The sequence below is a fragment of the Mus caroli genome, unplaced genomic scaffold (genome assembly GCF_978045245.1).
Source record: "Mus caroli unplaced genomic scaffold, Mus_caroli_1 scaffold_3, whole genome shotgun sequence".
NCBI classification, from domain to species: Eukaryota; Metazoa; Chordata; class Mammalia; order Rodentia; family Muridae; genus Mus; species Mus caroli.
The window spans coordinates 126,145,555-126,171,637 of NW_028227258.1; the positions used below are offsets into that span (position 1 = coordinate 126,145,555).

A 26,083-nucleotide genomic window follows, 5' to 3' on the forward strand; every position below is an offset into this window, starting at 1 on the left:
TGTGTGGATATAAATTTTTATTTCATTTGTATAAACACAAAGGATTATAATTGTTAGCTTATAGTACAAATATATTTATTTTGAAAGAAGCTGCTATCTTCCAAAATGTACTATTTTTACATTCCCATTAATAATTTGCAGTTCCTGCTCTACATCTCCTGCAGTATTTGGCATTGTCTGCTCAGTTTTTGTCAATATGACACAAACTAGAGTTACTTTAAAAAGGGGAACCTCAATTGAGTAATTGCCTCCATCCAGTTGGCCAAAGGGAGTGTCTTTCTTGATTAATGATTGGTGTAGAAGGGCCCAGCCCACTGTGCATCGTGCAATCCCAGAACAAGCAAGCAAGCCATGAGAGAGGGAGCCGGGAAGTAGGGCTATTTGGTTTCCTGCCTCTGGGTTCCTGCCTTGAGCTCCTGCCCTGGCTTCCTGGGTGTAAGATGAATTAAACCCTTTCCTCAAGTTGTTTTTGAGCAAACTAGGACATCACTACTTTGAACTTTTAACCATTTGGTACTCTATTGTTTCATTCATTCATTCATTTTGGATGCTGGGCACAGACTGCAGAGTTTTGAACATTCTAGGCAGGTGCTATACCAGTGAACTGCATCTCAGCCCTCATTGTTTTAATATTTACTTCCCTGATGAGCTATATATAAAGATTTATATTTTATTTGCCATCTGGATGACTCCTTTGATAAAGTATCAGTCTTTCATCTAGTTTTTAGTATTTTTTTAACTTTTTGTCTTTTTTTAATGTTTCTTTTATAAATACTCAGTTGGCAGGTTGCCCTCTCCCTTTCTGCATGTCTTGTGGGGAGTGGATGTTTCCAGTTTTGATTAAGACTTGCCTGTCAGTTCTTCCATGCACTGTGCCTTTGGGGTATGCAAATATCATTGCTAGATACAAGTTCATCTAGATATTGTTGTGTGTTATTTTTTAGTATTGAAGTTCGTGTTTAAACATATTATCTGTTTTGGGTTTATATGCTTGTGAAGAATATAAAATCTGTATCAAGATTCCTTGTTTTTCTTCTGAATGTTTCTGTTCCAGTACCATTAGCCCAGCAAGCTATTTTGTGAATATTAATAAGCTGATTCTAAAGTTTATATTAAGATGCAAATGGCCCTAAATAGCCAACTCAACAATATGGAAGGCATTGTGCCACTGTATTGCTTGTGCCACTCTGCCATAGGTTATATATTTTCATGACTATGTCTAGACTTGCTTTTCTAGTCCATTGGATCACTCATCTGCTCATTTAGCAATACCATACGTTCTTGGTTTAACTGTCGCCCTTGCAGTAGTCTTCAAGCTGAGTATTGCCATTCTTCCAACTTTGCTATTCTCCTGAATTGTTAACTCAGCAGTTGATCCAGTTGTTTTACATTCTTTAAAGATTTATTTGTATGTGTATAAGTAGTTTGCCTGCATGTATATGTGCTCACTACGTGTGTGCCTAGTGTTGAGGGGCCAGAAGAGCAGGGTGGTCCCTAGGAACTGGGATTACAGATGCCTGTGAGCTGCCACATGGATGTGGGGATCCAACTGGGGTCCTGTGCAAGAGCAGCCAGTGGTGTTCATCCCTGGGTCATCTCTCTTGTCCCCTGGTGTGTGTGTGTGTGTGTGCGTGTGTGTCCAGATTGTCAGTTTCTTGTGCCTTTTGAGGAATTGGTATTGGTCTGTTTCATCTAGATTACTGAGTTCATGAGTATAGAGTTATTGATCATATTCCTTCAGGTCTGACTGTGCAGGTCAGTGGGAAAGCACATGCCTCCTACATGGACGGCTCTGGGCTCAATCTCAATCCCCAGCAACAACAGAGGAAGGACAACGTTCCCCTTTAACTGTCCCCGAGACCTGCTGACGTACTTATTCCATCCAGCACTGTCATTCCTGTTCTCCCCTTCCCTCAGCCTGGCTAAATGCTGTTGATTTTATTCATCTTTTCAGGGAACTGGTTTTGTTTTTTTATTTTTTAACTTTTATTTTTTTTCTCCTGGAGCCTGGGTTGGGGTAGCTCTGTGCCATAGCACCCATTCAACATGACTGAGGTCCCAGGCTCTAGCTCCATCATGAAAGAGAACAGCAGAGACAGCACCGACATATCAACAACCAGATGCAGACATGCTGCAGTAAATGGGAGCTTTTACTAGCACAGTACAAATAACAGAAGAGAGGGACAAAAGGATAATGTGAAATGAACCAAAAGGGTATTTGTTGATAACCATGAGAGTAATAAAATAGGTTGTTTGGGTTGTTGGTGTTTACTTTCTTAAGTTCTTTATATATTTTGGATATTAGCCCTCTGTCAGATGTAGAATTGGTGAAGAACCTTTCCTAGTCCGTAGGCTGCTGTTTTGTCCTATTGACAATTTCCTTTTCCATACAGAAAGAAGTTTTTCAGCTTCATGAGGTCCATTTATCAATTGTTAATCTTAGAGCCTGAGCCACTGGTGTTCTTTTCAGGGAGTTGCCTCCTGTGCCAATATATTCAAGGCAATGCCCCACTTGCTCTTCTGTTAGACTTAGTGTATGCAGTTTTATGTTGAGCCTACCTTCTCCGGCCTCAGTGAGAGGATGTGCTTAGTCCTGATGAGACTTGATGTGTGTACTGGCTGGTTTTGTGTCAACTTGACACAGGCTGGAGTTATCACAGAGAAAGGAGCTTCAGTTATTGTTGTCATGCAATATTACTACATAGACACACACATGGGATATACCTAATCAACCAATAATCATTTCTGTCATTTTAAACTGTTTGTCAAATCAAATAGCAATCAATCAAAGCAAATGAACTAAGATTTCAATCTACTCTCATCTATGAATTTTATGATTATTCCATTATATAGACACACATCTCTTACAGGGCTGGTAAAATGATTGTAGTCATTTGACAAAATCAACTCACCTATACCTAAAATAATTAAAGTATTGTGTAAAAGTAAGCCTAATAAACCTAAAGGACATTGCCTACACTCAGGTCTGGGATCCATCCCAAGCACGAGGAGAAGTATTGCAGCTCTTAATAGACTACTGATACCGATAGACTTGGTATCAGCATAGGGCTTGGATCAAACAGCTGGAAAGCCTTTCGGTGCTTCTAGCAAAAGGACTTCTCTTCTTGGACCACACCTCACAAGGACTTTAAGGGAGAACTTGTGGTGTGCACAGTTGTTAGGGGAAGAAAGTTCCATCTTTGTCCAGAGTTCTAGTGAAGTGGGGCATCAGGGATGAGGCTTCTGGGGTAGGTATCCTGGGACAGTACCTCACAGTCCAAACATGTTCTCATTACGACAGCAGATACCACTGGTGTATAATTTGGGTTTAGCATTTGCTCAGGATTGCAGAGACATTTTCCATTGCTACATTTCATACAGTTCTCTATTCTAAACTGAGTCTCATTTGCTGCTGAAAAACATGGTGTTTGCTTCATGAAATGCAAATTATATACCATAAACGAATTCTGCAGCAGTTAAATCAATGTGCTGCATCATAGAGAGTATTTTATAACCAGAAATGCAAATTACATACCAAAAATGAAGTCTGCGGTAGTTAAGTCAATGTATTGCATCATAGGAGTTATTTTATAAACACATTTTAAAAATTATATTTGTATCTTTCTGTGTGGGGGGAGTGTTTTGCCTGCACGTATGCCTGTGTAGCATTCCTGTGGAGGCCAGAAGAGGACATCAGATGTCCATTAGTCACCATGTAGGTGCTGGGAACTGAACCAGCCAGGGGGGGGTTAGCTGCTGAGCTGTCTTTCCAGCTTCTGTCCTAGAGAATCCTGATTATATGCCACTGAACTGTGACACTGTATTTTATCTTTTAGGAACTGTGGAATTCATTATGGACTCAAAGCACAATTTTTATTTCATGGAGATGAACACCAGGCTACAAGTGGAACATCCTGTCACTGAAATGATCACAGGGACTGACTTGGTGGAGTGGCAGCTCAGGGTGAGAAGGTTTTCCTGGTAGACGTCAGTCCTGGGCTGTGGATGCAGCTTAGTGTTGGGATGGCAGGAGTGGTCCCTGGGTGCAGCCCCCCAAGCACTACCAGAAATAAGATCAGTGTTGATTACACATTACATTCCAGATTCCTTTCAGGCTGCTTTGGGTGGGACTCAGTTTTGTGGGTGTGATGGGAACAGAGAAATAGAAGATTTTTTTTTTTTAAAGTGCATCGGATGTTGTAATGTTATTGGCACTTTAACAGCACAGATTCCTCATTTGTCAATTACCTTCACCTCCCCTTGGGCCCTGGGCTGCAGGCAAGTAAGCTGTATCACTGTATCTTGTTCTAATCACATGGCTCTCCTGGAACTCCCTTTGTATAGCAGTGTGTCCTCTAACTCACTGAGGTCCTGAGTGAGGGGTTAAAGCTGTGCCACACCACACCCTGGCTGCTCAGCGACTTCTTCGAAATGGAGTTCTGTGGTTCAAACTCCATTTGGTTCAGGTGACAGTGCAGATGGCCAGCAGGGTTCAGGGATGCCAGTGAAGTGAACTCCAAGGTTTTCAGATACTTAGTATCTGTCTGAGAGCAATAATGGCACAGAATTCCCCACCGAAGGTGTAGTGAGGACCGGTCCCTCTCAGTCAGTCTCAAGGGGAAAAAAATCCAGTAAAGATAAGCCAGTTTGAAAATGGTCTGTGTAATAAGAAACAAGATGATGCATCTCCTAAACCGTGAGATGCATGGCCAACACCTTTTTCTTTTGCATAAGAAGACAATGAGAACACAATCAGTTTATCAAAAAGTTTCAGTTTGAAACATAGGAAGGAAAGGGATCCCGGGAAACTCTTGCATGTGCTTTCGGTAGCCAGGCTCTGAGTGAAGAAGCTTGAGGGATTTCCCTGGTCAGTGTGGGTGTAGAGACAAACTAAGCCCAATCGGGATAGACACGGGCTGTGGTTTGAAACACCCAAAACACACTGAAATTAGTTCTGTCTACCCTGGTTCTGTACTATGGTTCCTGACCTTTCCTAATAGCAGGTTCTGAGGGACAGCCTTATCTCTGTCGTGTGCTTACCTGTTCAGCTCAGAGTCATATTAAGTTACCTATAGTCTTTTCTCCTGCGTCTGTGTTGCTTTCTTGTGTGTGTGTGTGTGTGTGTATTTGTGTGTGTATGTGTTTTATCTTGAGAAAAAACTTGTAAAGAGGGAGCAAATGGCCACATAGTCTACATAGTCTCCATTAGCTTTTCCAAGTCGTACTTATTAAGAAGTGAAATGTATTGACTTGGCATATACAAGCTCAAATGGGAAGTATTTAGTAACAGTGAATGAGCACAGCTCTACAGCTTGTGATCTGTGGTCACACAGACCTCCAGTTCTTCTTCTTGCCTTCATCTGTCATGGACTTGGTGGTGAGAGAGATGGCATAGATGGGCTGCTCACAGCCTTTGTCATGAATGCAAATATAATTCTGAACACCAAGTGAAAATACAAAGATAATCTGACTGGAGAACTGAGTATTATATTGTAAATGAAAACAGTTTCTTACCAGTAAGAAACGTAGGTTTTCGTGGCATTAAACACCAATTTTTAGAAATTAACTATCAAATAGGCTTTCTCCACTTAAAACTCTAGAGCCCATGATCATTAATAGATTGTCCCCAAGCTGACTCTTTTGTCTGATCTATGCCCGTCTTACCTAGGACTTAAGGGGATGGACAGCCATCTTTTTTATTTGACTGCCTTAGAGATCCAGATGTTCAGGGTATAAGCAAGACCATTGACCTTCACCATAGTTCTATTCACCAGTTTTTAACATGCACTTTTGTAAGAAGCACTATTTTGTCGCCAGATTGCAGCAGGAGAGAAGATTCCTTTGAGCCAGGAAGAAATCCCTCTACAGGGCCATGCCTTTGAGGCTAGAATCTATGCAGAAGACCCTGACAATAACTTCATGCCAGGGGCCGGACCGTTGGTTCATCTCTCTACCCCTCTGGCAGACATGTCTACAAGGATTGAAACTGGAGTCCGGCAAGGTAACATTAAATAAGGTCAAAGCCAGCACTCTGATTAAACTCTTGTTGCTTTTCTCTAAGATGAGGCTGTACTGTTTTGTCCAGGCTGGACTTAATCTCCAGGACTCAGGTGAGTCTCCTGCCTCCACCTGCCAATGAGTTAAAACTATAAATCTCGCTGTGGGTGGTGGCGCACGCCTTTAATCCCAGCACTTGGGAGGCAGAGGGAGGTGGATTTCTGAGTTCGAGGCCAGCCTTGTCTACAAAGTGAGTTCCAGGACAGCCAGGGCTATACAGAGAAACCCTGTCTCGAAAAACCAAAAAGAAAACAAAAACAAAAACAAACCTATAAATCTCACCACCATACCCAGATTCAACTACATTATCACTGTGCGTGCTCTTGATTTGCACTTTATTTATCTAATTACTTTGTGGGTTGGGTGGGTTGGTGTATGTGGGCCCAGAGGATTGAAGGCTTGGAAGCTCAGAATGGAAATAAGTTTAACAAGAGAGGGTAGGACTTTGCCTTGACCCCCAAAGAGAGAAAGAAAGAAAAAAAAAGGCTGAAGAAAGCCAGCCTTTGTGTCACTGCATAATATGTATCACATGAGAAAGTCTGGTACTCTCAGTGACTAATCCTTATTAGATTTTGGACAAGTTTTTAAATCCCTCTGAGTCATGGTTTCCTCGAAAATAAAACAGTGCTGAGGGCACCTGCCATGCAGGGATTGGGGAGGGCTGGGCGTGAGGTGACAGGAAGCGCGTCTTGCTCAGCTTTGCTCCAATCCTCAGAGATCTGCCATTGACAGCTTACAGTGTCTCTTGATTCCAGGAGATGAAGTCTCCGTGCATTATGATCCCATGATCGCAAAGCTCGTTGTGTGGGCCTCAGACCGCCAGTCAGCCCTGTCGAAGCTGAGGTACTGCCTTCATCAGTACAACGTGAGTGAGCTAAGGCCAGAGGCCTGATGTTAGCACCTCATCCCTATGTTCCTGTGTGTCAGACACACGCAGTTCTTCACAGGGCAGTTCTCCAAGATCAGTGTGTGCGGGCTTTGAGCGTGTCTTTATTTCAGCTGGAAAACAAATGATTGTAGAGATAAAACCAGTAATGTCCCCACTGCGTCCCAGTGAAATCCCAGTCATCTGTGAATAAGCCAACTATAGAAATGAGTCTAATCAGTGTTCTTTAAAAAACATTTGGAGCCGGGCGTGGTGGCGCACGCCTTTAATTCCCAGCACTCGGAAGGCAAAGGCAGTCGGATTTCTGAGTTCGAGGCCAGCCTGGTCTACAAAGTGAGTTCCAGGACAGCCAGGGCTACACAAAGAAACCCTGTCTTGAAAAGCCACACACACACACACAAAAAACCAAAACATTTGATCTTCATTTTCAGCCATGGGTCAGAGGCGGGTTTTTTTGTAGTTTTTGTTTTCTGGTTTTGTTTTTTGGGTTTTTTTTTTTTTAATCACATTAATTTTTGTGGTGCATAAGTTCCAACCACCTTAACTTCACTTCATGGAAGGATTTATAACACATAATTTTAAAATTATCCTGTTTGATTTATCCCTGTAAAAGCTGCAATTTCTAAGGCTCCTATCACTGTGGCCACACCTGCTGTCCCTTCAGTGGGTCAATGTGGAGAAGCGCTCTTGTCTCCCTTTTAGTGCATCCTCACCCCATCCATCCTGTGTGCTGACTGTCCTCAGTCAGCTTCCTCGGGGTTCATTGTCCCATTCAGAACAGGACACTGTGATGTTCTCTGTCACCTCAGCCAGCCTCAGCCTCGGTCAGGGCCCTGTGAAGGCAGGGGCTGCATCTGTGCTGCCTCTCACTGTCCCCAGAGACTGTGTCAGAACCTGGCACCGACAGCTGCTCAGGGAATGAAGTAGGAGGGTGGCTGGGTGAGCTGATTCATGAACTCAACGCCATCGCGACCTCCATCTTTAGTCCTTTTATTTTGAGGAGAGAATTAAAGATGGTGTTGCTCTTTATTTTATTTTATTTTATTTTATTTCATTTTATTTTAATGTCCGTATCTAAACCTTGGGTTTCAGCTAGAAGGAGGCTTCTTTTAGGCTGCTTATTCTTGTTCCCTCTACAGTATCACAATCCTTCCTGCCACATTTGCGGGCATCCTATTTTGTGGAATGTTCTAAATGAAAATCTGGTCTCTTGCAAATATATTTCATGTCTAGTTTTTTTAACTTTCATCGTTTTCCTAGCAGAAGCCAGTTAACCCCCTCCCTGCGGTACTATGTCCTACAGCCTGTTTCTCTTGTGAAGCCACATTTTGAAGTGTAGGTATAGATGTGCAATGATGCCTTTCTGCACATGACACCTTGGTAGGTCTTATTGCGGATGCCTTCCTGAATGTGTTGTCCTCTATGCTCAGCAGGACCCTGGGTTTGCTTCTCTTCCCAGATTGTTGGCTTGCGCAGCAACGTGGACTTCCTGCTCCGGCTCTCTGGCCACCCAGAGTTTGAGGCTGGAAACGTGCACACGGACTTCATCCCTCAGCACCACAAGGACCTGCTGCCCAGTCACAGCACCATAGCCAAAGAGTCTGTGTGCCAGGCAGCTTTGGGGCTCATCCTCAAAGAGAAAGAAATGACCAGCGCTTTTAAACTCCACACTCAAGGTACCGAGCACACCTTTCTTCCCTTGCCGTGTTCTCTGAATCAGCAAGAAACGTGCTTCTGTTTCTGTGACATTCTTGCCTCTCCAGCTTCCAGGGACTGATTGTTTCCTGAAGATGTTTTGGGGTTTTTTCCTTTTGTCTTTGTTTCTTGTGTGTGTCTGTTATTAAAAGAAATATTCATATATCCTAAGTACATCAGCATACATGCATATATCACAAGTGCACATATAAGCATAAGTGCATATATCATACTTGCATATATCACAAGTGTACACATAAGCACTTGCTCCATGAATGCCTAGCATTGCAGAAATGGGTCTCTGCAAACACTCATTTCTTCTGTGTCTCGTGGTGACCTCTGCTGGCCATGTGCATTCATTACTCCTGTGGCTTGCTTCACCCTACCTGCTGTACCTACCACAGTGCCCTTGGTCGAAGGATGGAACATTGGAGAATCAGACTCCTAAGCGTGAGCCACACTTCATTGTTAAGTTTCTTCTTCCTCTGTGTTTCCATCCTGTGATTGAATTTCTGTCTGAATGGAAGTTTAGGCCCTTCAGGGTATCAGAGGATGCACCGTGGAAAGATTGTCATGGTTTGCACACAAAGGCTCCTTCTCCAGCATCCTCTCAGTGGTTTCCCAACTTCTCCTGGCATCAGTTACCTCAGAGGATGGCTTACAGCTTCAGCCAGCTGTGCACTGAAAGGTCTCTCTCTCTCTCTGAAACCCACCCCACAGTATTTACTCAGGATAATGCTGAACATTGGAGTAAACATAATTCTTAAATCTACTTATTTTTTGTTATTAGAATCATAATTTTTTGGCTTATTTTCTCTGTATGTGTATTTTGCCTGCATCTAGGTCTGCGCTTTATATGCATGCAGTGCCTATGGAAGCCAGAAGAGGGCATCATATACCCTAGGACTGGACCTATGGTATATGGATAGATGGACCTAACCTCCATCTATCTGGGAGTTGGAAGAGCAGCTCCTGCCATTAGCCATTAAGCCATCCATCTCTTTAGCCCCAAGATTATTATATGCTCCTGCTTCCTATCAATAACAGGATTCAATTGTTTGCATCTTTGATTTTTAGCTTTGTTCATAGTCTATCGAAAGCGTAAAGAATATAACCGCGTCTTTAGGTTTGTAAAGTGTCACAGTTACAGGCTTCACACTCAATGGCTTCGGTTTAGTTGTACCACAGCCTCTGGGTTGTGCCCTGCAGAACTTGTATGCTCAGCACGAGGAGCTGGTCCAGGAACACAGAGGCACAGCGAAAGGGAAACTGAGGCACGGTGGGACCTCTGTGCCACCAGAGGACAAGGGCTGAGTCGCAGATCCTCATCTTTCAGAGAAGCTGGGACTTCTCAGATTAAAGTCTCTGAGACACAAGTGGAAACATCTGGCTTACTTACAAAGTAGAACACACATCTGAGCTGCCAACAGGACCCGTGGGTTACGTTCACTTTTGTAAAGTGTACATACATGTTTGGGGGGCTTGATACTTGTAATTTTGTTGTTGTATTTTAAATCTCTTCTAGATCAATTCTCTCCGTTTTCATTCAGCAGTGGGAGAAGACTGAATATCTCTTACACCAGGAACATGACTCTGAGAAGTGGTAAAAGTGGTAAGTGATGTCTCATTACGAGAGGAATGCAGAGTGTAGCGACAGAGCGTGTAACCCAAGCACAGTCAGCTCGGGGTTTTTAAGTGGCTGAAGTGGAACTGACTGGCTCAGGGCCATGGGATCAACCCTGCACACATTTTCCCTGCTTCTGGGTGTTTAAGTATCCTGAAAATAAGCCATAGGACATACCTAGCAGACAGTGGTAATGAAATATGGCCAAATGTCAGTGAGGAGACTAGGATGTGTGATTTTAGGCAAGGTCTTTCTTTGTATGTTATTTTTTTCCCCCTGCTCTAAGACAGATGGTCACCCACTATTCACTCAGGACTTTGAGATCCAGGTGGAGTGGGTCACTGAAGAGCTGTCATCCAGTGTATGTTCAGTCACCTGAGTGTTTATCTTCACTTCAGCGTCACAAGGGAATGAGGGAGTCACTGCTCACGTGTAGATGCGGAAGCACAGAGAGCAGGGTGACTTGCTGAAGGCCAGTCGGCACAGAGCATTATGGATACCCACTCCTTTTGATAACAACTCCAGGCTTCTCTAACACTTTTTGGCTCGGTGGCTTTGGTTTTGGTTTTGGTTTTTAACCGTATTCTGGTTTGAGAAGGCTCAATGTAAAGACTGACATTTTAACTAAAGTTAGAAGACACTGGCACCTAAGCCTGAAGATAGTTAATGAGTGTGACCAGGCAGGACACAGAGGGTCAGAGCGCCGTAAGAGCCAGTGACTGTCCCTTCTGCTACAGGACAGAGTTCGTGAGATGCCAGAGTGGGTGAAGTATGCTGGATATGAGGATGTCAGGTATCCCTGAGCCAAGGCAGCTCTCGTACCAGTTAGAGCAGCTCCCTGCCAGCATCAGCCACCCTTTCTCTGAGTGGAGCAGGGCCCTCTTGACTCTAGAGATGACAGACATCATTCCTGTGCAGCAAATGCATCCTTCACAAAGTGAATGCATTGTAACTAGTGCGTCACTTTTAGCCTAGACGGACATTACTAGAAATACACCGGGTGGTCTCCAAGGACATTTGCAAATGCTCCTCCACTCCATAGCACAAGTGGGTAACTTGTCCTGCATCTTGGGCTGGAATGTTTATTTGTACCGTCCTACAAAGCAGTCTCCAGAGTCAGAGAATGTCTCATTAGCCACCCCTATGTGCCAAGTGCACGACGTATCAGAGGCAGGGAAATTTGCAGGGTGCTCTGCAACCTAAATTAAACAGAAAAATCACATGTGCCACGAAAATTCAGATGAGCCAAATATGCTATCTGGCGTAGGTTTTCATTAAACCACTGAGCGCTCTTTTGAATTGTACTGGATTTTCTTAGACTGAAAAACATTTTAATTTAAGAATGAATGAGTGCACAGTTGAAAAGCTGCCGTGATTGCTGTTCACGATATACACTTTTCTTCTTTTACACTGTTCCACAAAGATGCCCTGATCTGAGTGTAACTCCCTGGAAGTGTTCTAGGGAGTCCTGGCAGACAGCTAATGAGCAGTAGCCAGGGGAGTATCCCAGACAGGAAGCCCGAGGCCTTTATGAGTCTCACAGAGGACCAGTCTTCAGTCTTAAGGAAAATGACCATGTGCTTCAGTGCTGTGTTTCTAACTTGAATCTTTTATATATTATTTTGTTACTGGTGATCATTTTGTTAGAACTGTGAGTTGGCCCTCAATAGTAATAACAGCCCAAATTTATTCAAGGCTTACAGATACAATATTAAACATTTTCCAGAGGCTGTCTCATTTGCATTTTTCAGAGCAGGCCAATAAGATTCATGCTGTTAGTAACACCACCTTTATTTTCAACAACTAATTGTTCTTAACCAAGGTCAAAGCTCCGATATTAGTACTTTTCCAAAGGTCATACAAAACTAATTGCAGCCCGGGCTTGACCCCATCTCCCAGGAATGCATGCTTACATAACACTACACCCACTAAATTTCCATGCCTTATTGAATGTGTACCGAGCTGTTTAATAGTCTCCAGTGGGAAACAAAAATATCTGGGGAGGGAATCACAGTTTCATGCTGTGAAATTACAGTCAGATCTCCTCTGTAATTCTACTGGCATTACTGTTACCTAAACACTTTTACTGTTTTGTAATTGAAAAACATGATCTGGTATAATTGAAGACATTTTTCTCCTTAAAAAATTTAGTATTTATACTACACAGAGTGGAGAATTTTCACCTACCCAGTGTAAAACCTCTGAAAACAGCTGTGGTGATAGATGGTGGAAAGAGTAAACTAGTTTCTGCCCTCTCCCCTTGAGTGCACGTGCGTGTGTTATTCTGCTAGTAGGACGTGTATTCGGTTGGAATGTGGGTATTGTAGTATGTGAAGGTACCAGCCATCGGGTTAATAGAATTCAGTTGTGTATAGTTTCAGTTTTGTAGGTTTTTTTAATTTCATTTTATTTTTAACTTATTTTTTACACTCCATGTCCATTCCCTGCCCTCCCATCCACCCTCCGACTGCTCCACATCTCACACTTCTCCCCACCCACCTGTCTTCATGTGGATGTCCCCATCCCCCACCCCACCTGACCTGTAAACTCCCTGGGGCCTCCAGTCTCTTGAGGGTTAGGTGCATCATCTCTGAATGAACAGAGACCTGGAAGTCCTCTAACTAAAGTATGTGTGTTGGGGGCCTCATATCAGCTGCTGTATGCTGTCTATTTGGTGGTCCAGTGATTGAGAGATCTTAGGGGTCCAGATTAATTGAGAATGCTGGTCCTCCTACAGAATTGCCCTTCTCCTCAGCTTCTTTCAGCTTTCTTGGTATGCAGAGGGAATCATGATTGCTTTATAAGTAGAAATCTAGAAATGTGCTAAAGAGTGAGTTCAAAAGACCTAGGCAAACACTGCCCAAGAACATGTCACATAAATAAGGTGTGGCCTCCCGTGGTGGTGTGAGGAGCATGGGGCAAAGAGGCCCGTGGGGCTATCAGGCGGTCCATTTTCCCATTTGCTCTTAGCTGAGCCACACAGAGGGGAAATACAGGAAACTCTGGTGGGAGGCTGAGCCCTTGTTCCCAGGACAGTAATTTGAATATGGAACTGGAAGGGTTGAGATGGGAAGCAGGGAGGGCCCAGAAGACGTCGTCAGAGCCTGTCAGCCTTGGTCATTCCGGTAGAACACCAGCAAGGGAAGGAAGAGACTCGTAAGACAGGTTTTGGAAGGAAAGAACTTGGCTGCCAGGTGCTGCCCACTGGACATCAGGCCAGGGAAAGGGCTTTAACCTGGATGGTGGAGAATAGCCGTGCCAGTATGGAGCTTGTGAGGCAGGAGGGACAGCAGTGGCTTACCATGTTCATCACAAGATGTCAGCAGCATTCAGTTGGGCATAACTAGCCAGGGTTGTGGAGAAGATGAAGATTAAAAACGAGTTGGAAGCATCCAGATGATGGCCAAGACTTGAGGAGTTCATCAAATGGTGTTAACTTGCATAACTCTGGTCAGAGATTGAGCCCAGGGCCTTGCAGAAACTACAGGAGAACACCTATATAAAACTTGTGATTTCCAACTTGGAGAATAGTCTTCCCCAATTCCATATTCATGCGTGGCATGAATCATCTCATACATTCTTATGATCTGTTACTGTTTTAAAGAGCCTCACATTTACTTCGTTATTACATTCCCACACCCATTTAGTGGCTGGCCAGTGAAGGCACATAGAAACAATTACTTAGCCAAGGCCACATCGGTAACCAGGTGGTAGATTTGGGTCTCAAACCAGACCTTCTCCTTCTAGTTGATCGCTCTTTCTGCACTCTCGCCGTAGCTTTTGTGTGCAGGTAAAAATGTGTGGAATATTAAAAGTCCATTTTCAAAAGAGAAAGGTTTGCTAAGCTGTCTGTACTGAGCCCAGTCAGAGACTTTGCTAACAAAAGCATTGTGTCTGCGGGAGTTAAGATGTCACCTGTTCTTTGAATAGCTGCCTAAGGTTGAGAGGGAGAATCGTGTCATCTCCATTGTTACATAATGTTTTCTCTTTTTTTTTTCTTCAATTTCTCCCTTGTCCATAAAGATATAGTCATAGCTGTGACGTATAACCGCGATGGGTCATATGATATGCAGGTAAGCCTTGTTGGTTCTGGACTGTGGCTCAGAGCCAAATCCTATCTCCCTCTTCCTGAGGAGGGTCAGTTTTCCTTCTCAACGTGCCTGTAAGCCGTTGACTATTGTAACTGTAGTGAGAATGCCATGTGCTTTCATTTCAGAGCAGTCTAAGAGAATCACCCCTGCATTGTTTCTGACCTGCTTACTCGAATTGCAGTGATTCCCTTACACATAAAAGCCTAGCAAAATGAATAGCCTTGAATTAAATGGCTAATAAGCCCCTCAGGTGTGTGCACATGTTCACCAAAACAGCAGCCCCTGGATTTTCAGGCTTAGGAACACTATATATACTTAAAAGTTATTGGGAGTTCGGGTGTGCAAAGAGCTATCAGAAAACCTAAGAAAATTAGGTGTGTGGCTTAGTGGCACAAATACACTCACATTGTGTAACTGTCACCACCTGTTTAAAACTACAAAAACTTTCCTTCTTCCTCTGTTTCTGAGAGTTTATCTCATAAATACAATGTACTGGGAACACATTCCATCTTCCATTGCCCTCTTACCCCTCACCTATCCTCAGCTAGGCCTCCAACCTTCATGACTTTATTCAAACCCAGAGTTAGGGCTGCTTGTGTGAGCACGGGTAAGGAGCTGTTTGCTGGCCATGGGCAACTCCTTACTAGTTACACAACTTAAGAAAACGATACCCTTCCCTGGCAACCATTAACTGCCAATGGCCCCTCTTCCTCCTCCTCTTTCTGTTTCCCTTCTTCCTCCTCCACCATAAGGCCCCACCCCATCCAGAATAGAATGCTGAAGAGCCTGGTTTCATGCAGGCCTTGTGCAGCTGTGCATGGTAACTGTGGGCCCCTGACTACACACACCTGTGTCCGTGTTTACAGCACACCCCCTCCTCTGTTATCTTATGTTCTTTGCACCTTCTCTTCCTCGATGCTGGGCTTTGGAGAGGGTGAGATAGGTACCCATCTGAGGGTGCATACTCGCACTCACCCCTCTTATTCTCAGCACACTGACCACTTGTACGTCTCTGCATCAACCATCGGCCATTGCGAAAGGAAGCATCTCCACCCACAGCCGAGAGTAGCACTGATGTACTGACATAAACACAAATATTTAGAAGGTGGTTCGTGTGACATGAGGCGTTGTTTTTATCTTTTGAAGCTAAAACTCTGCCTTGTAAGCACCGACAGCAGCGATTCTCAATTTGGGGGTTGTGACCCATTTCACAGGGGTCCATCAGAAAACATAGATATGCATGTGTGTTACCATCCGTAACAGTAGCAAAGTTACAGTTATGAAGTAGCAACAAAAATGACTTTATGGTTGGGGTCAGCACAGCATGAGGGACAGTATTAAAGGGTCGCAGCGTTAGGAAGGTTGAGAACACTGAGCTACAGTCTCTTCCCCTGTGTTTCTGAGACCCACTGTTCTGCTTTCTGTCTCAGAGAGTTTGATGCTGTAGGCGCCTGATAGACATGGAATAATTTAATATTTGCCTTTTTGTGACTGGCACATTTCACTTTTGTATCATGTCTTCAAGGATCAGAACTTCCTTTGGTAGTGGATAATTTTCATGCACTGTCTTCTCCTTATTCATTCATGTGTGGCTGCAGAAGGGTTCTTTCTGATTTTTGGCTGTTGTAAAAAATGCTGCCATGGGTGTGCACAGATAGTTCTTCAAAGTTGTTCTAAAGTTTTGAGTATGTATCTAAAAGTAGAATTGCTACATCATGCAGTAATTCGGTTTTTCATTTTTGAGGAACTACAGTAGTTTCCTGTAGCAACTGCAGCTTTCTGCATTCTCACGAGCAGTGCCCAGGACTGTGTCTACACCCTGTCCAGAGCACTTGTGATTTCCCCCCTTTCTTGTTGAATAACAACCATCTTAATTGGTGTGAAGTGGCAAGATGTTGATGCATTGATTCATAAATGACTTAAGGATAATGACTGTTTTTTTTTTCTTTTCTTTCACTGTGTGTGTGTGTACTTACTGGCCATTGGTATGTCTTCTTGGGAAAATTTCTCTCTGTTACCTTTGCCTTTCTTTTTTTTTTTTTTTTTTTCCGAGACAGGGTCTCTCTGTGTAGCCCTGGCTGTCCTGGAACTCACTTTGTAGACCAGGCTGGCCTCGAACTCAGAAATCCACCTGCCTCTGCCTCCCAAGTGCTGGGATTAAAGGCGTGCGCCACCACCGCCCGGCTGCCTTTCTATATTTTAATCCAACTATTTTGTTGTTGCTGTTGAGTTATTGGAAGATTAGAAACAGACCTAAGATCACGGCAGTACTCATTTTCACTAGTCATCATAAAGTATAGCATTTTCTAAGGTCCAGTGCCTTCTAGAGAACTCTACTCCATACTCATGATGGGGAAAATTGTTCTAAAAGCCAGATAGCATCGTGGTCCTAATGTGAAGGTTTTACAGGCTCTCTGAATGGCTGTGAGAAAGCCCAAAGAGACTGAGTCACTGTGTAGGAAGCTGCAGGGGAAAGCTTACACTAGCCCTTAATTAAAAGAAGTCTATTGCAAGCTGAGATGCTGGAGAGTTCCTGTTGTCTATGGGGGTGCGAGGGCTCACGCATGGGTCACAGAGTCCGTGTAGAAGTCAGAAGACAGTTCACAGGAGTGGGTACCATTTCCAATGTAGGTGCCTGGGGCTCAAACATGAGACTCAGGTCATCAGGCTTGGCAGCAGGCACCAATCCCTGGGCCATCTTGGCTGGCTCTTTTAAAGGGTGTTAAAATGTAAGGATTTAGCTACTAATTCAGTAAATCTAATATATCACTTTTAAGATTTCAAATTCTACAGAATGAATAAACCAGTAATATCCAACACTTTGAGGCGCAGTAGTTTCCTCTGTGTAAGCTTCACAGAGCCATGGCAACTCTACTCACTTCAAGACATGTATACCGTGCTTCATATCAGTGCCTCTCCAGTGGGGGGGACTCTTTCTTGTTCCGTGATGACTAGTAATTTTATCCTGTTTGCTTCATGGGAGTAAACGTGTTATTTTGAATTTTTAGACAAAACTTTTATACCCTAGGATTTTATAGATATTCAAACAGCTGTTTTAGTAGCTTGGAATGTAGAGTCAATGTCATGTTTAACTTATGAGAGATGAGAACTAGTGTACAAATACTGCTATGTAACCTAGTTCACTTCAGTTCCAACAGCGTATTTACAAAGAACAGACACAGACTTCTCTACAAATATGTTGGGAATCGGAAAGAAAAACGTAAGATTTAAATGAATATTCTGTGTGAGAGGGAAATTTTCTCTTACATGTATATTGGAGAAAACACTCTTCAAGACAGAGAAGACTTGTGTCCGTTTGCCACCTCCCTGAGGCACAAGTTGTTATCTGGCACAGCCTCTGAGAGCACGACAGCTGTGACCAGTCTGCAGCCCCTCTGTCTTTAATGGTCATACCCACAGCCCATGCATGGGTCAGGTCTGTGTGTTGGTGAGATAGAGGAAATGCCCTCTAGCTGTGCGCGGGCTCTAGCTTTGTCGTTGTGTCGTTACTGACCTTGGCACAGGAAAGCTGTACTTCAGAACTCAGAGATGAGTAGCAGCATGTAAGATAGCTGGGAGAACTGAATAATTTTGTTTGTTATCTGTCTGTCTCTCTGTCTGCCTATTTGTATTTTGAGTTGTGTGAATATAAGGGTGGATATGTGCAGCTGAGGGAAGTTGTCTGGAGAGGACAGAAAGGGCATCAGGCCCCCTGGAGCTGAAGCTGAAGGCGATTGTGAGCTGCCGGACCTAGGGGCAGGACCGGGAACTCAGGTCCCACACAAGCAACACATGCCCATCCCTGCTGAGCCGTCTGTCAGAAAAGAAAGCTATTCTTTCTGTTCTCAAGTGAGCTTTCATCTGTGGCATTATACTGACATGGATAACTTATAGGTAGTTATTTTTCGGGCTGGTGAGATGGCTCAGTGGGTAAGAGCACCCGACTGCTCTTCCGAAGGTCCAGAGTTCAAATCCCAGCAACCACATGGTGGCTCACAACCATCCGTAACGAGATCTGGCGCCCTCTTCTGGAGTGTCTGAAGACAGCTACAGTGTACTTACATATAGATAGTTATTTTTCCTTTTAATTATCTTGCTACTATTTGTGTCTAAGTTATTCTCGTTAGGAGTCTTGGAGGGAGATTCTACTTGGTTCATTGAAAACTATGCTTTGGAAACTGCCGATGATGACGGTGTTCTGATTTTATTAACTCTACATGGTCATTTATTTTAAAGACTTTTTTTCCCCCAGATTGACAATAAGTCCTTCCGAGTCCTGGGCGATCTTTCCAGTGAAGATGGCTGTACCTACCTGAAGTCTTCTATTAATGGGGTAGCCCGTAAATCCAAGTTCATCCTCCTGGACAACACTGTCTACCTGTTTTCTATGGTAACGGCTCTCACTCTTGTCTTGTTTTGTTTTGAAGAGGCCTCAGTCTATAGCCCAGGCTGGGCTAGAACTCATGGCAATCCCTCTGCCTCAGTTTTCTGAATGCTGGGGAAGAGTGCCAGGCTGGGAGACGGGGGATAGAAGGGCAAATAGCTCTGGAAGGTAAAGTCCTGGCCCTGTGACGCAGCAGGGCTGTGACCTTGTACAGTTAACCTTTCTGGGATTTGGTTCTACCATGTATAACCTTGACTAGTAAGCATGCCTGCCTTATAGAATTATGACAATTAACGACATAGTACCTGTGTAACTGTAAAGTTCTCACTGGTCATTGTGCTGTCCATAGTAAAGATGTTACCAAAAACCACTTCCAGAAAAGGACTGTCACGTCACCTACAGTCCTGTCCTTTAATTCCTAATCCCTGGTCAGGCATTTAAACCATGACCTCTGTGTCATGGGAGAGGAGACCCAGCAAGACTTAGCAACCTGTTAAGATCACTAAGGTTTATTAGCACCTGGTGTCAATGATAGCTAACAGTTACTAATAGCTTGAAAATTATCCATCCCTCTTGGTCTAGTGGGAAAGAGATAATATGTTGATCCTGTGTTCACTGTTGTGTGTAGGAAGGCAGTATTGAAGTTGGCATTCCAGTGCCCAAGTACTTGTCTCCAGTGACTGCAGAAGGAGCTCAGGGCGGCACCATTGCGCCCATGACTGGAACCATTGAAAAGGTAATCAGGGGACATCTGTCAAATGGTGCCAGCAATGGCTAGTGTCACTTGTGGAGTTTGCTGTATCCTTCCCTTGTACTCCTGTCCCCTCCTAAACTGTGCTCACTGGGAAGCTCTCGCTTCAGGAAAACGACATAGTACAGTGCTTATTTGTCAAGACGAGTAACTATTTGCCTATTTTTTTTTCATAAAAATTTCTTGTTTTTATTTGGGGTGGGGGAAGGTGCATGTGTCACCCAGAGCCTGATACATGCTGAAAACTCTACACCTGAACACTACCCCAAAACTGCTGGGGAGACTGTTTATTTGTTTCTGTATTTTAATTTTATTTTATGTACGTGGATATTTTGCCTACATGTATGTCTACACGACACATGTGTACAGTGCCCACAGAGGCCAGAAGAGGGCCTTGGAGCCCCTGGAACTGGAGTTACAGACTGTTGTGAGCTTCCATGCAGATCCAGAGAATCAAACTGGGTCCCCTGGAAGAGCAGCCAGTGCTCTTGACCACTGAGCCATCTCTGTAGCCCTCAAGCTGCTATTTTGAAGAGAAGAGTTTACATCACAGTACAGTGTACATCACAGTACAATGTGTCTTGCCTGAGGCCTTGAGCCTATGATCTCAGCAACTTGGCACACTAAAACAGGAGGGGTCACCCTGGGCAAAAAAAAGGTACAACTAATGCTGCTTGAGGAGTGCAGCTCAGTAGCAGAGCATGTGCTTAGCATGTGCTTAGCATGCTCAGGGACTTGAATTCAGTCTCCCATGACAAAGAAAAGGGGCGGGCCAGATTAAAATATAAACACAGACAAGCAGATTTTTTTTTCTTTTAACAATGCCATATTTCCCAGACTGGTCTTGAGTTCCTGGGCCAAAGGTATCCTCCCTCAGCCTCTCAGAGCATCGCCACCACACCCAGCTCAGAATGTGTATTTAAGAATGCAAATAGAATCTTCACCAAACATTATCTACAACGTCAACATTTTAATGTGAAACTTAACAGCAAACAATTTTGTCATGAAATAGTTATATATTTTATTTATTGCATATGCATTAAAATAAATTTTGGAAGACTGATACTGGGGAGACCCATGTGGCTCAAGGTGGGGTACAGGTTGGAGGGGAACCTGTTTGTTTCACCGTGTAGCCCAGATGACCTCAGACTTGCCTGGTCCTCTGAGCATTGAAATTACAAGCACACACCTCCACACCCAGACAGCTATGTGGCTTGATGTGGTCTAAGGGTGGGATCAGTTGGTATTCATTACTCTCTTCCTCCATTTGGGCTGCTAGCACAGGATTCCATACACATCAGACTTGAAACTACATATGTTTATCCTTCCTGGTTCTGGAGGTTGAGAAAATCTCAGAGCCAGGCACCGGCGGATTATATGGCTGGTGAGAAGTCTTCTTGATATCTCACCAGACAGATGGTCATATCCCACAGGACCTCTCTTGGGCTTTCTCTGCGATGGTACAGATCCCTGGTCACCTAATCACCTTCGAGAAACCCTAGCTCCAAACATCACCTTAGGTTTAATATTTCAACATGAATTGCAGCAGAATGCAGACATTCAGATGATAACACAAGATGATATAACTGCTGTGGAGATAGATATCTGGTGTCCCCAGTACAGTAAGTCATAGCAATTCCATAATGGCTAGAGATGTGGTTCTGTGATTGAAAACCTGCCTCACATAGGGTGAAGTCCTCGGTTCATTTACCATCACCACAAAGATAGATAGATAGATAGATAGATAGATAGACAGACCAATAGAAATAATCAATTCAGTTCAGCTGTATATTATTGGAAAATAATCACAAAAAAGAGGAAAATATTCACAATCTCCCAGTGTTCTCCACTGTGTGAGCTGACAAACTTAGATCTGCTTTTAAGATGATCAGTCTCAGTTCACACCAGCCTCACACGGTGAGGAATGCCAGCAGAGAACACTCATCTTACATCTAAAGTTGCACACACATTGGCTTCCAGAGGCCACACCGAAGGATCGTCACCAAGGTTCAGGTCCATCCAAAGATGCTTGGTGCTTGTGACTGTGAGATCTAACTCTCCTGGTGATGTCTTTATAGACTGTTTTAGTAACTGTACTAATTAAAAAGACAGTTGGCCTCTTAAACTAAAGAGCTAGTCAGGACCTTTAGCCTCTACCCTGTTTTAGACAATTATAGGTATCTGTCCTTTTGTCCTTCTGTGTGCCATTTCCATGCATCAGACATGTGTGGCTGCCCTGATTCTACATTCATGAAAAAAAAGAAAAGCAGTACCATGTGATGTAAGAATCCATTCATCTGAATCCAGTGCAGCTAGATCATAACCTGAGACGCAGCATAGCATATACACACTCATCAGTGCCAGCCATGCTGGGTCGACAGCAGTCTCCAGTTTACCTGGCACTTCAGTCTGTCTTTGACAAATAATAACACAGATGTGTAGGCATGTGCTTCTGTCCTGTTTGTTCATGTTCCAACTCTGGAGAGCAAGAAGGACCTGTGTTTCAATGCATCTCTCGATCTCTAGGTGTTTGTGAAAGCTGGAGACAGAGTGAAAGCTGGAGACTCTCTGATGGTTATGATCGCCATGAAGATGGAGGTAAGGAGAGTCGCAAATTCAGCTGCCAAGTCAACCTTGGGAACAGCTGGTCCTGGTTGTTTGTGTTAGTGATGGGTTAATAGCACTGTAAATGCTATAAGGGTCATGAACTGGATGAATATTGAAAGAAGCTAAATCAGCCATCCTGGTAATAAAATTTCACTTTGTGAAGCTATAGCTGTCATTCTGGACTTAATGAAATTATCTCCAGCAGTGTCTCAGCTGACTCTCTGTCATTATTTCCTAAAGCTGAATTGAGGATGGGAGGCAGTAGACTGTAGGCCAGTGGCTCCTAGCCCTGGGCAAATCCTACATTCACTTTTGGAAGCTTTGTAGAGCTGCTTCCAGGGACAAGTTGACATCGAACCTCCCCCAGTAAGGCCCAGGGGTCAGCACTGTTCTGTCATTCTGGGATTGATCCCAGGGTCTTATGCAGCTAGGTGGGCACACTGAGCTGCACCCTAAGTCCTAGTACTTCACGTAAGCTTCCCACGTGAGAGTTGGATATCAAACCAGGTTGAGCCCTCTAGGTAGACAAGAGCATCCCAGTCATGTCTTTGAGTATGTTACTGCTCAGTATTGACCCTTCTCAATAAAAGTAAATAAAACACTGTAAAACACATAATAAAAATAAATATAATAATAAAATAAAATAAATAAGCAAGTAGAGCCCTGTGAAAGTGTTTCATTTTTTCGCTAGATGGAGATGTGTATAAACAAGCAGAGACACTAGGAAGCATTGAAGGTGTTAGTTGGGTTTTCCTGTCTCTCTGCCTCTTCTGGCACTCACCGGTGTGACTACATTGTTATCTCTGTCCCTGCAGCATACCATAAAGGCTCCAAAGGATGGCAGGATAAAGAAGGTATTCTTCAGTGAAGGAGCCCAAGCCAACAGACATGCACCATTAGTGGAATTTGAGGAGGAGTCGTCTGACAAATGAGAATCACAGTGAACTGTGTCCAGAAAGAAATAGCTGACTACACAGCGCCTTATCTGTCTGCGAACAGCAAGTGCCTCTTCAGTCTCTAGATCTCGGAGAGAGGAGCTTTATTAAATCAATGATGGTGTGATTATATTTAAACTCTTTTATAAATTATCTTAAAAGATTTCATAGAAATAAGACTGAGCTGTAGTTTTTTTTTTTATTTGGAAACTAATATTTTCTTTAAATCATATGTTGTACTCTCTTGGGAATAAGGCAGGGAGTAGCTTGATCAAAACAGAAGAGGAATAGTCATGTAGATGAGTGGCTTTGTAGTTATCTCTGATGGCAGTACAGTGACATGCTTCAGAGGCACGTGTCACAGAGCTAACCTCAGCCAACAGTAATGCAATCAAGCAGGACACGAGTGTTACTTGTCTCTTTGTCCTTGTGTTTGGAAAGCTTCTCTCGAGGTCCCTCTGCCTTTGTTGTACTTGTGGGAATCTCAGGGAGCCCTGAGTGGTGCTGACTCAGTGTGTGCTGTTGACATGGCCACAGCCATATCCAGGACCTCACTTCACCTTAGATCCCTGCTCCAATGGCAAAGGCTCTTTCCCTCCTCTTCCCCTTGCCAAGATCCCCTTGGGGAGGTGGGAGGCTCAGAGGAACTTTGGGAAAGCCTTCCTCTGTTTCATGTCCAGATACTAGTATTGTGTGGAAAAAAAAAAAAAATGTCCACCGTGGCCTTTTGTCTCCTGGGATGTTTACAGCCCAATCTCCAGAAGAAACCGTGCCTACCAAAAATTAGCTACACCTGTGGCTCTGTTCCTGCTGTAACCGTAAACCTTTTGTCCTTGTTTATCTGTATATAATAATCCTGCCTCTTGTTCACTCTGAGCACCCAAGGTGCAACCGTTTCTCCATCAGAGCCCATCTGATCCCAGCTTTTGCTATGTGTCTCTGGTGCTTGTCTTTTCTTCATTCTCTTTTTCCACCCCTGTCAGGTCTATCCCTGGATCTCTGCTGGACATGAAAGGATTGTACTTGGGAAGTGTTTGTTTTAAGGACTGTTTGCATCATACTAGAATGTTATGGATTGGTTCTAATGCTGTTTGTGTTAATTCAGCTCCTGAAATCACATGGGAACCCAGTCTGCACTGAGGGTCCCTGCCCCCAGTTGGCTCTGATTGGGAAATAAAGTTGCCAGCAGCCAATGGCTGGGGAGGGAGACAGAGGCAGGACTTTTAGGATTCCTGGGCAAGAAACACAGGAGAAGAAGAAGGGATTCGCCATGACAAGGGCATAGGAGATGGACCACACCTGGAAGGTACAGGAGGGAGAGACGGCTGAAAGGTAGGTGCAAAGGGGAAAGGAGGGTGGCCCAGGAGGCTAACGAGAAGCATCCAGGGCAGCAAGGATAAAATGTAGATTTAGTAAGTGTTAATTCAGGAATATCAGAGGGGAGTGTGTTAGCCACGTGGAGGTTCAGGAGTGGCCCAGTCATTGAGCTAGTTAATTCATGTTAAAATATAAAGGGTGTATGTGTGTGTCTTTCCACATGTGTGTGTGTGTGTGTGTGTGTGTGTGTGTCTGTGTCTGTGTCTGTGTCTTTCCACTGGGATCCAGAACCTAAGGGCGTGTGGCAAGAAGCACAAGTGTACCCACCTGGGAGTTTAGAGTGGATTAACAATTTAATGCTTCACTAGAACACTATTTAATTTGGATAAATTTAAAACAAAAACCAGTGGCTGGGTGTTGGTGGCACACAGCACTAATCCCAGCATTTGAGAGTTCGAGGCCAGCCTGGTCTACAAAGTGAGCTCCAGGACAGTCAGGACTACACAGAGAAACCCTCTCTTGAAAAAGAAAAACAAACAAACAGTTTTACACAAAGAGTAAATAATCGTGCCTACACAAAAGCAAGAAGGGCTGAAGTTTTGATTCCTAGAGAGCATGAAAACTCTCCTATAATTCCACCCTCAGAAGCTGGAGGCTGGGTCCTTGGCATGAGCTAGGTAGCAAGGCTAGCCCTATCAGTGAGCTCTGGGTTTGGCTGGAGGACCCTGCCTCACTATAAGGCTGGGTGCAACCGAGGAAGATCCCTGACACCATCAGGTTTCTACATACATGGCTGATACAAAGGAATGGAGGTGGGCGAGAAAGGAGGGTCCACAGGAGGGGGGATGCTGGGAGACCATCCAAACCATGACTTTCCAAACTATTGATTCATCAGCAGATACTTTTCCACTCCAAACACAACTTCCCATTGATTCATTTAGTTTTGGTGCTGGAGAGCACACCTAGGACCTATAGACGGGTGCTCTGACACTGAGCTGGGCTTCCAGTCCCGTAACCTTCCTTCTCTGAAAAAAATAATGGCAAACTTTCTCTGATGGAAACGTCTAGTTGCTATTTGCCCCTTTCAGATAATACTGTTTAGATCTTTCGGCAGAGCAAAGGGAGCTCTTTACGTGATTGTATGTGGGATATGGGAATCTGTACAGACAGAGAATCTGAAGCCAGAGGTGCCATGACCGCTTGGGGGGGGGGGGGTGGGGGGGGATAAGAATGACCCCCATAGGCTTGAGCATTTGAATGCTGAGCCATCAGAGAATAGCACTACTTGAGAGGGATTAGGAGGTGTGGCTTTGTTGGACTAGGTGTGGCCTTCTTAGAGGAGGTGGACTTTGAGGTTCCAAAAGCCCAAGCCAGTCTGTGTGTCTCTCTCTTCCAGCTGACTCTGGATCCAGACGTAGAACTCTCAGCTCCTTCTGCAGCACCATGCCTGCCTGCATGCTACCATGCTGATAATAGACTAAACCTCTGAAACTGCAAGCCAGCCCCGATTAAATGTTTTCCTTTATAAGAGTTGCCACTGTCATGATGTTTATTCACAGCAATAGAGCACTGACTAAGACACCAGCAGATTGGAATTTATTCTTAGCATGGTCATCAGTTACAGGTGCATAAACCCAGGCAGTAGGTTTAGATCTTGCCACTGACTTGTCTTGCACAGTAATCAAGAAATGTATTTTTCTTTTATTATACAATTTTGACAATCAACAAAAAAGAGG

The 26,083-nt window shown here is 44.0% G+C and overlaps 1 protein-coding gene across 1 annotated transcript in view; it reads left to right on the forward strand.

Moving 5' to 3' along the window:
* Mccc1 (methylcrotonyl-CoA carboxylase subunit 1) overlaps positions 1–25,880 on the forward strand; it is a 44,594-nt gene extending 18,714 nt beyond the window's left edge. Inside the window, exons 10-20 of the mRNA XM_021158530.2 lie at positions 3,837–3,964; positions 5,818–6,001; positions 6,813–6,922; positions 8,403–8,619; positions 10,164–10,250; positions 14,286–14,335; positions 18,606–18,743; positions 19,366–19,473; positions 22,015–22,086; positions 22,911–24,362; positions 25,744–25,880. Coding sequence (XP_021014189.1) covers positions 3,837–3,964; positions 5,818–6,001; positions 6,813–6,922; positions 8,403–8,619; positions 10,164–10,250; positions 14,286–14,335; positions 18,606–18,743; positions 19,366–19,473; positions 22,015–22,086; positions 22,911–23,027 — 1,211 coding nt within the window. The 3' untranslated portion in view covers positions 23,028–24,362; positions 25,744–25,880. The remainder of the gene's footprint in view (positions 1–3,836; positions 3,965–5,817; positions 6,002–6,812; positions 6,923–8,402; positions 8,620–10,163; positions 10,251–14,285; positions 14,336–18,605; positions 18,744–19,365; positions 19,474–22,014; positions 22,087–22,910; positions 24,363–25,743) is intronic.
* The last annotated feature ends 203 nt before the right edge of the window (positions 25,881–26,083 follow it).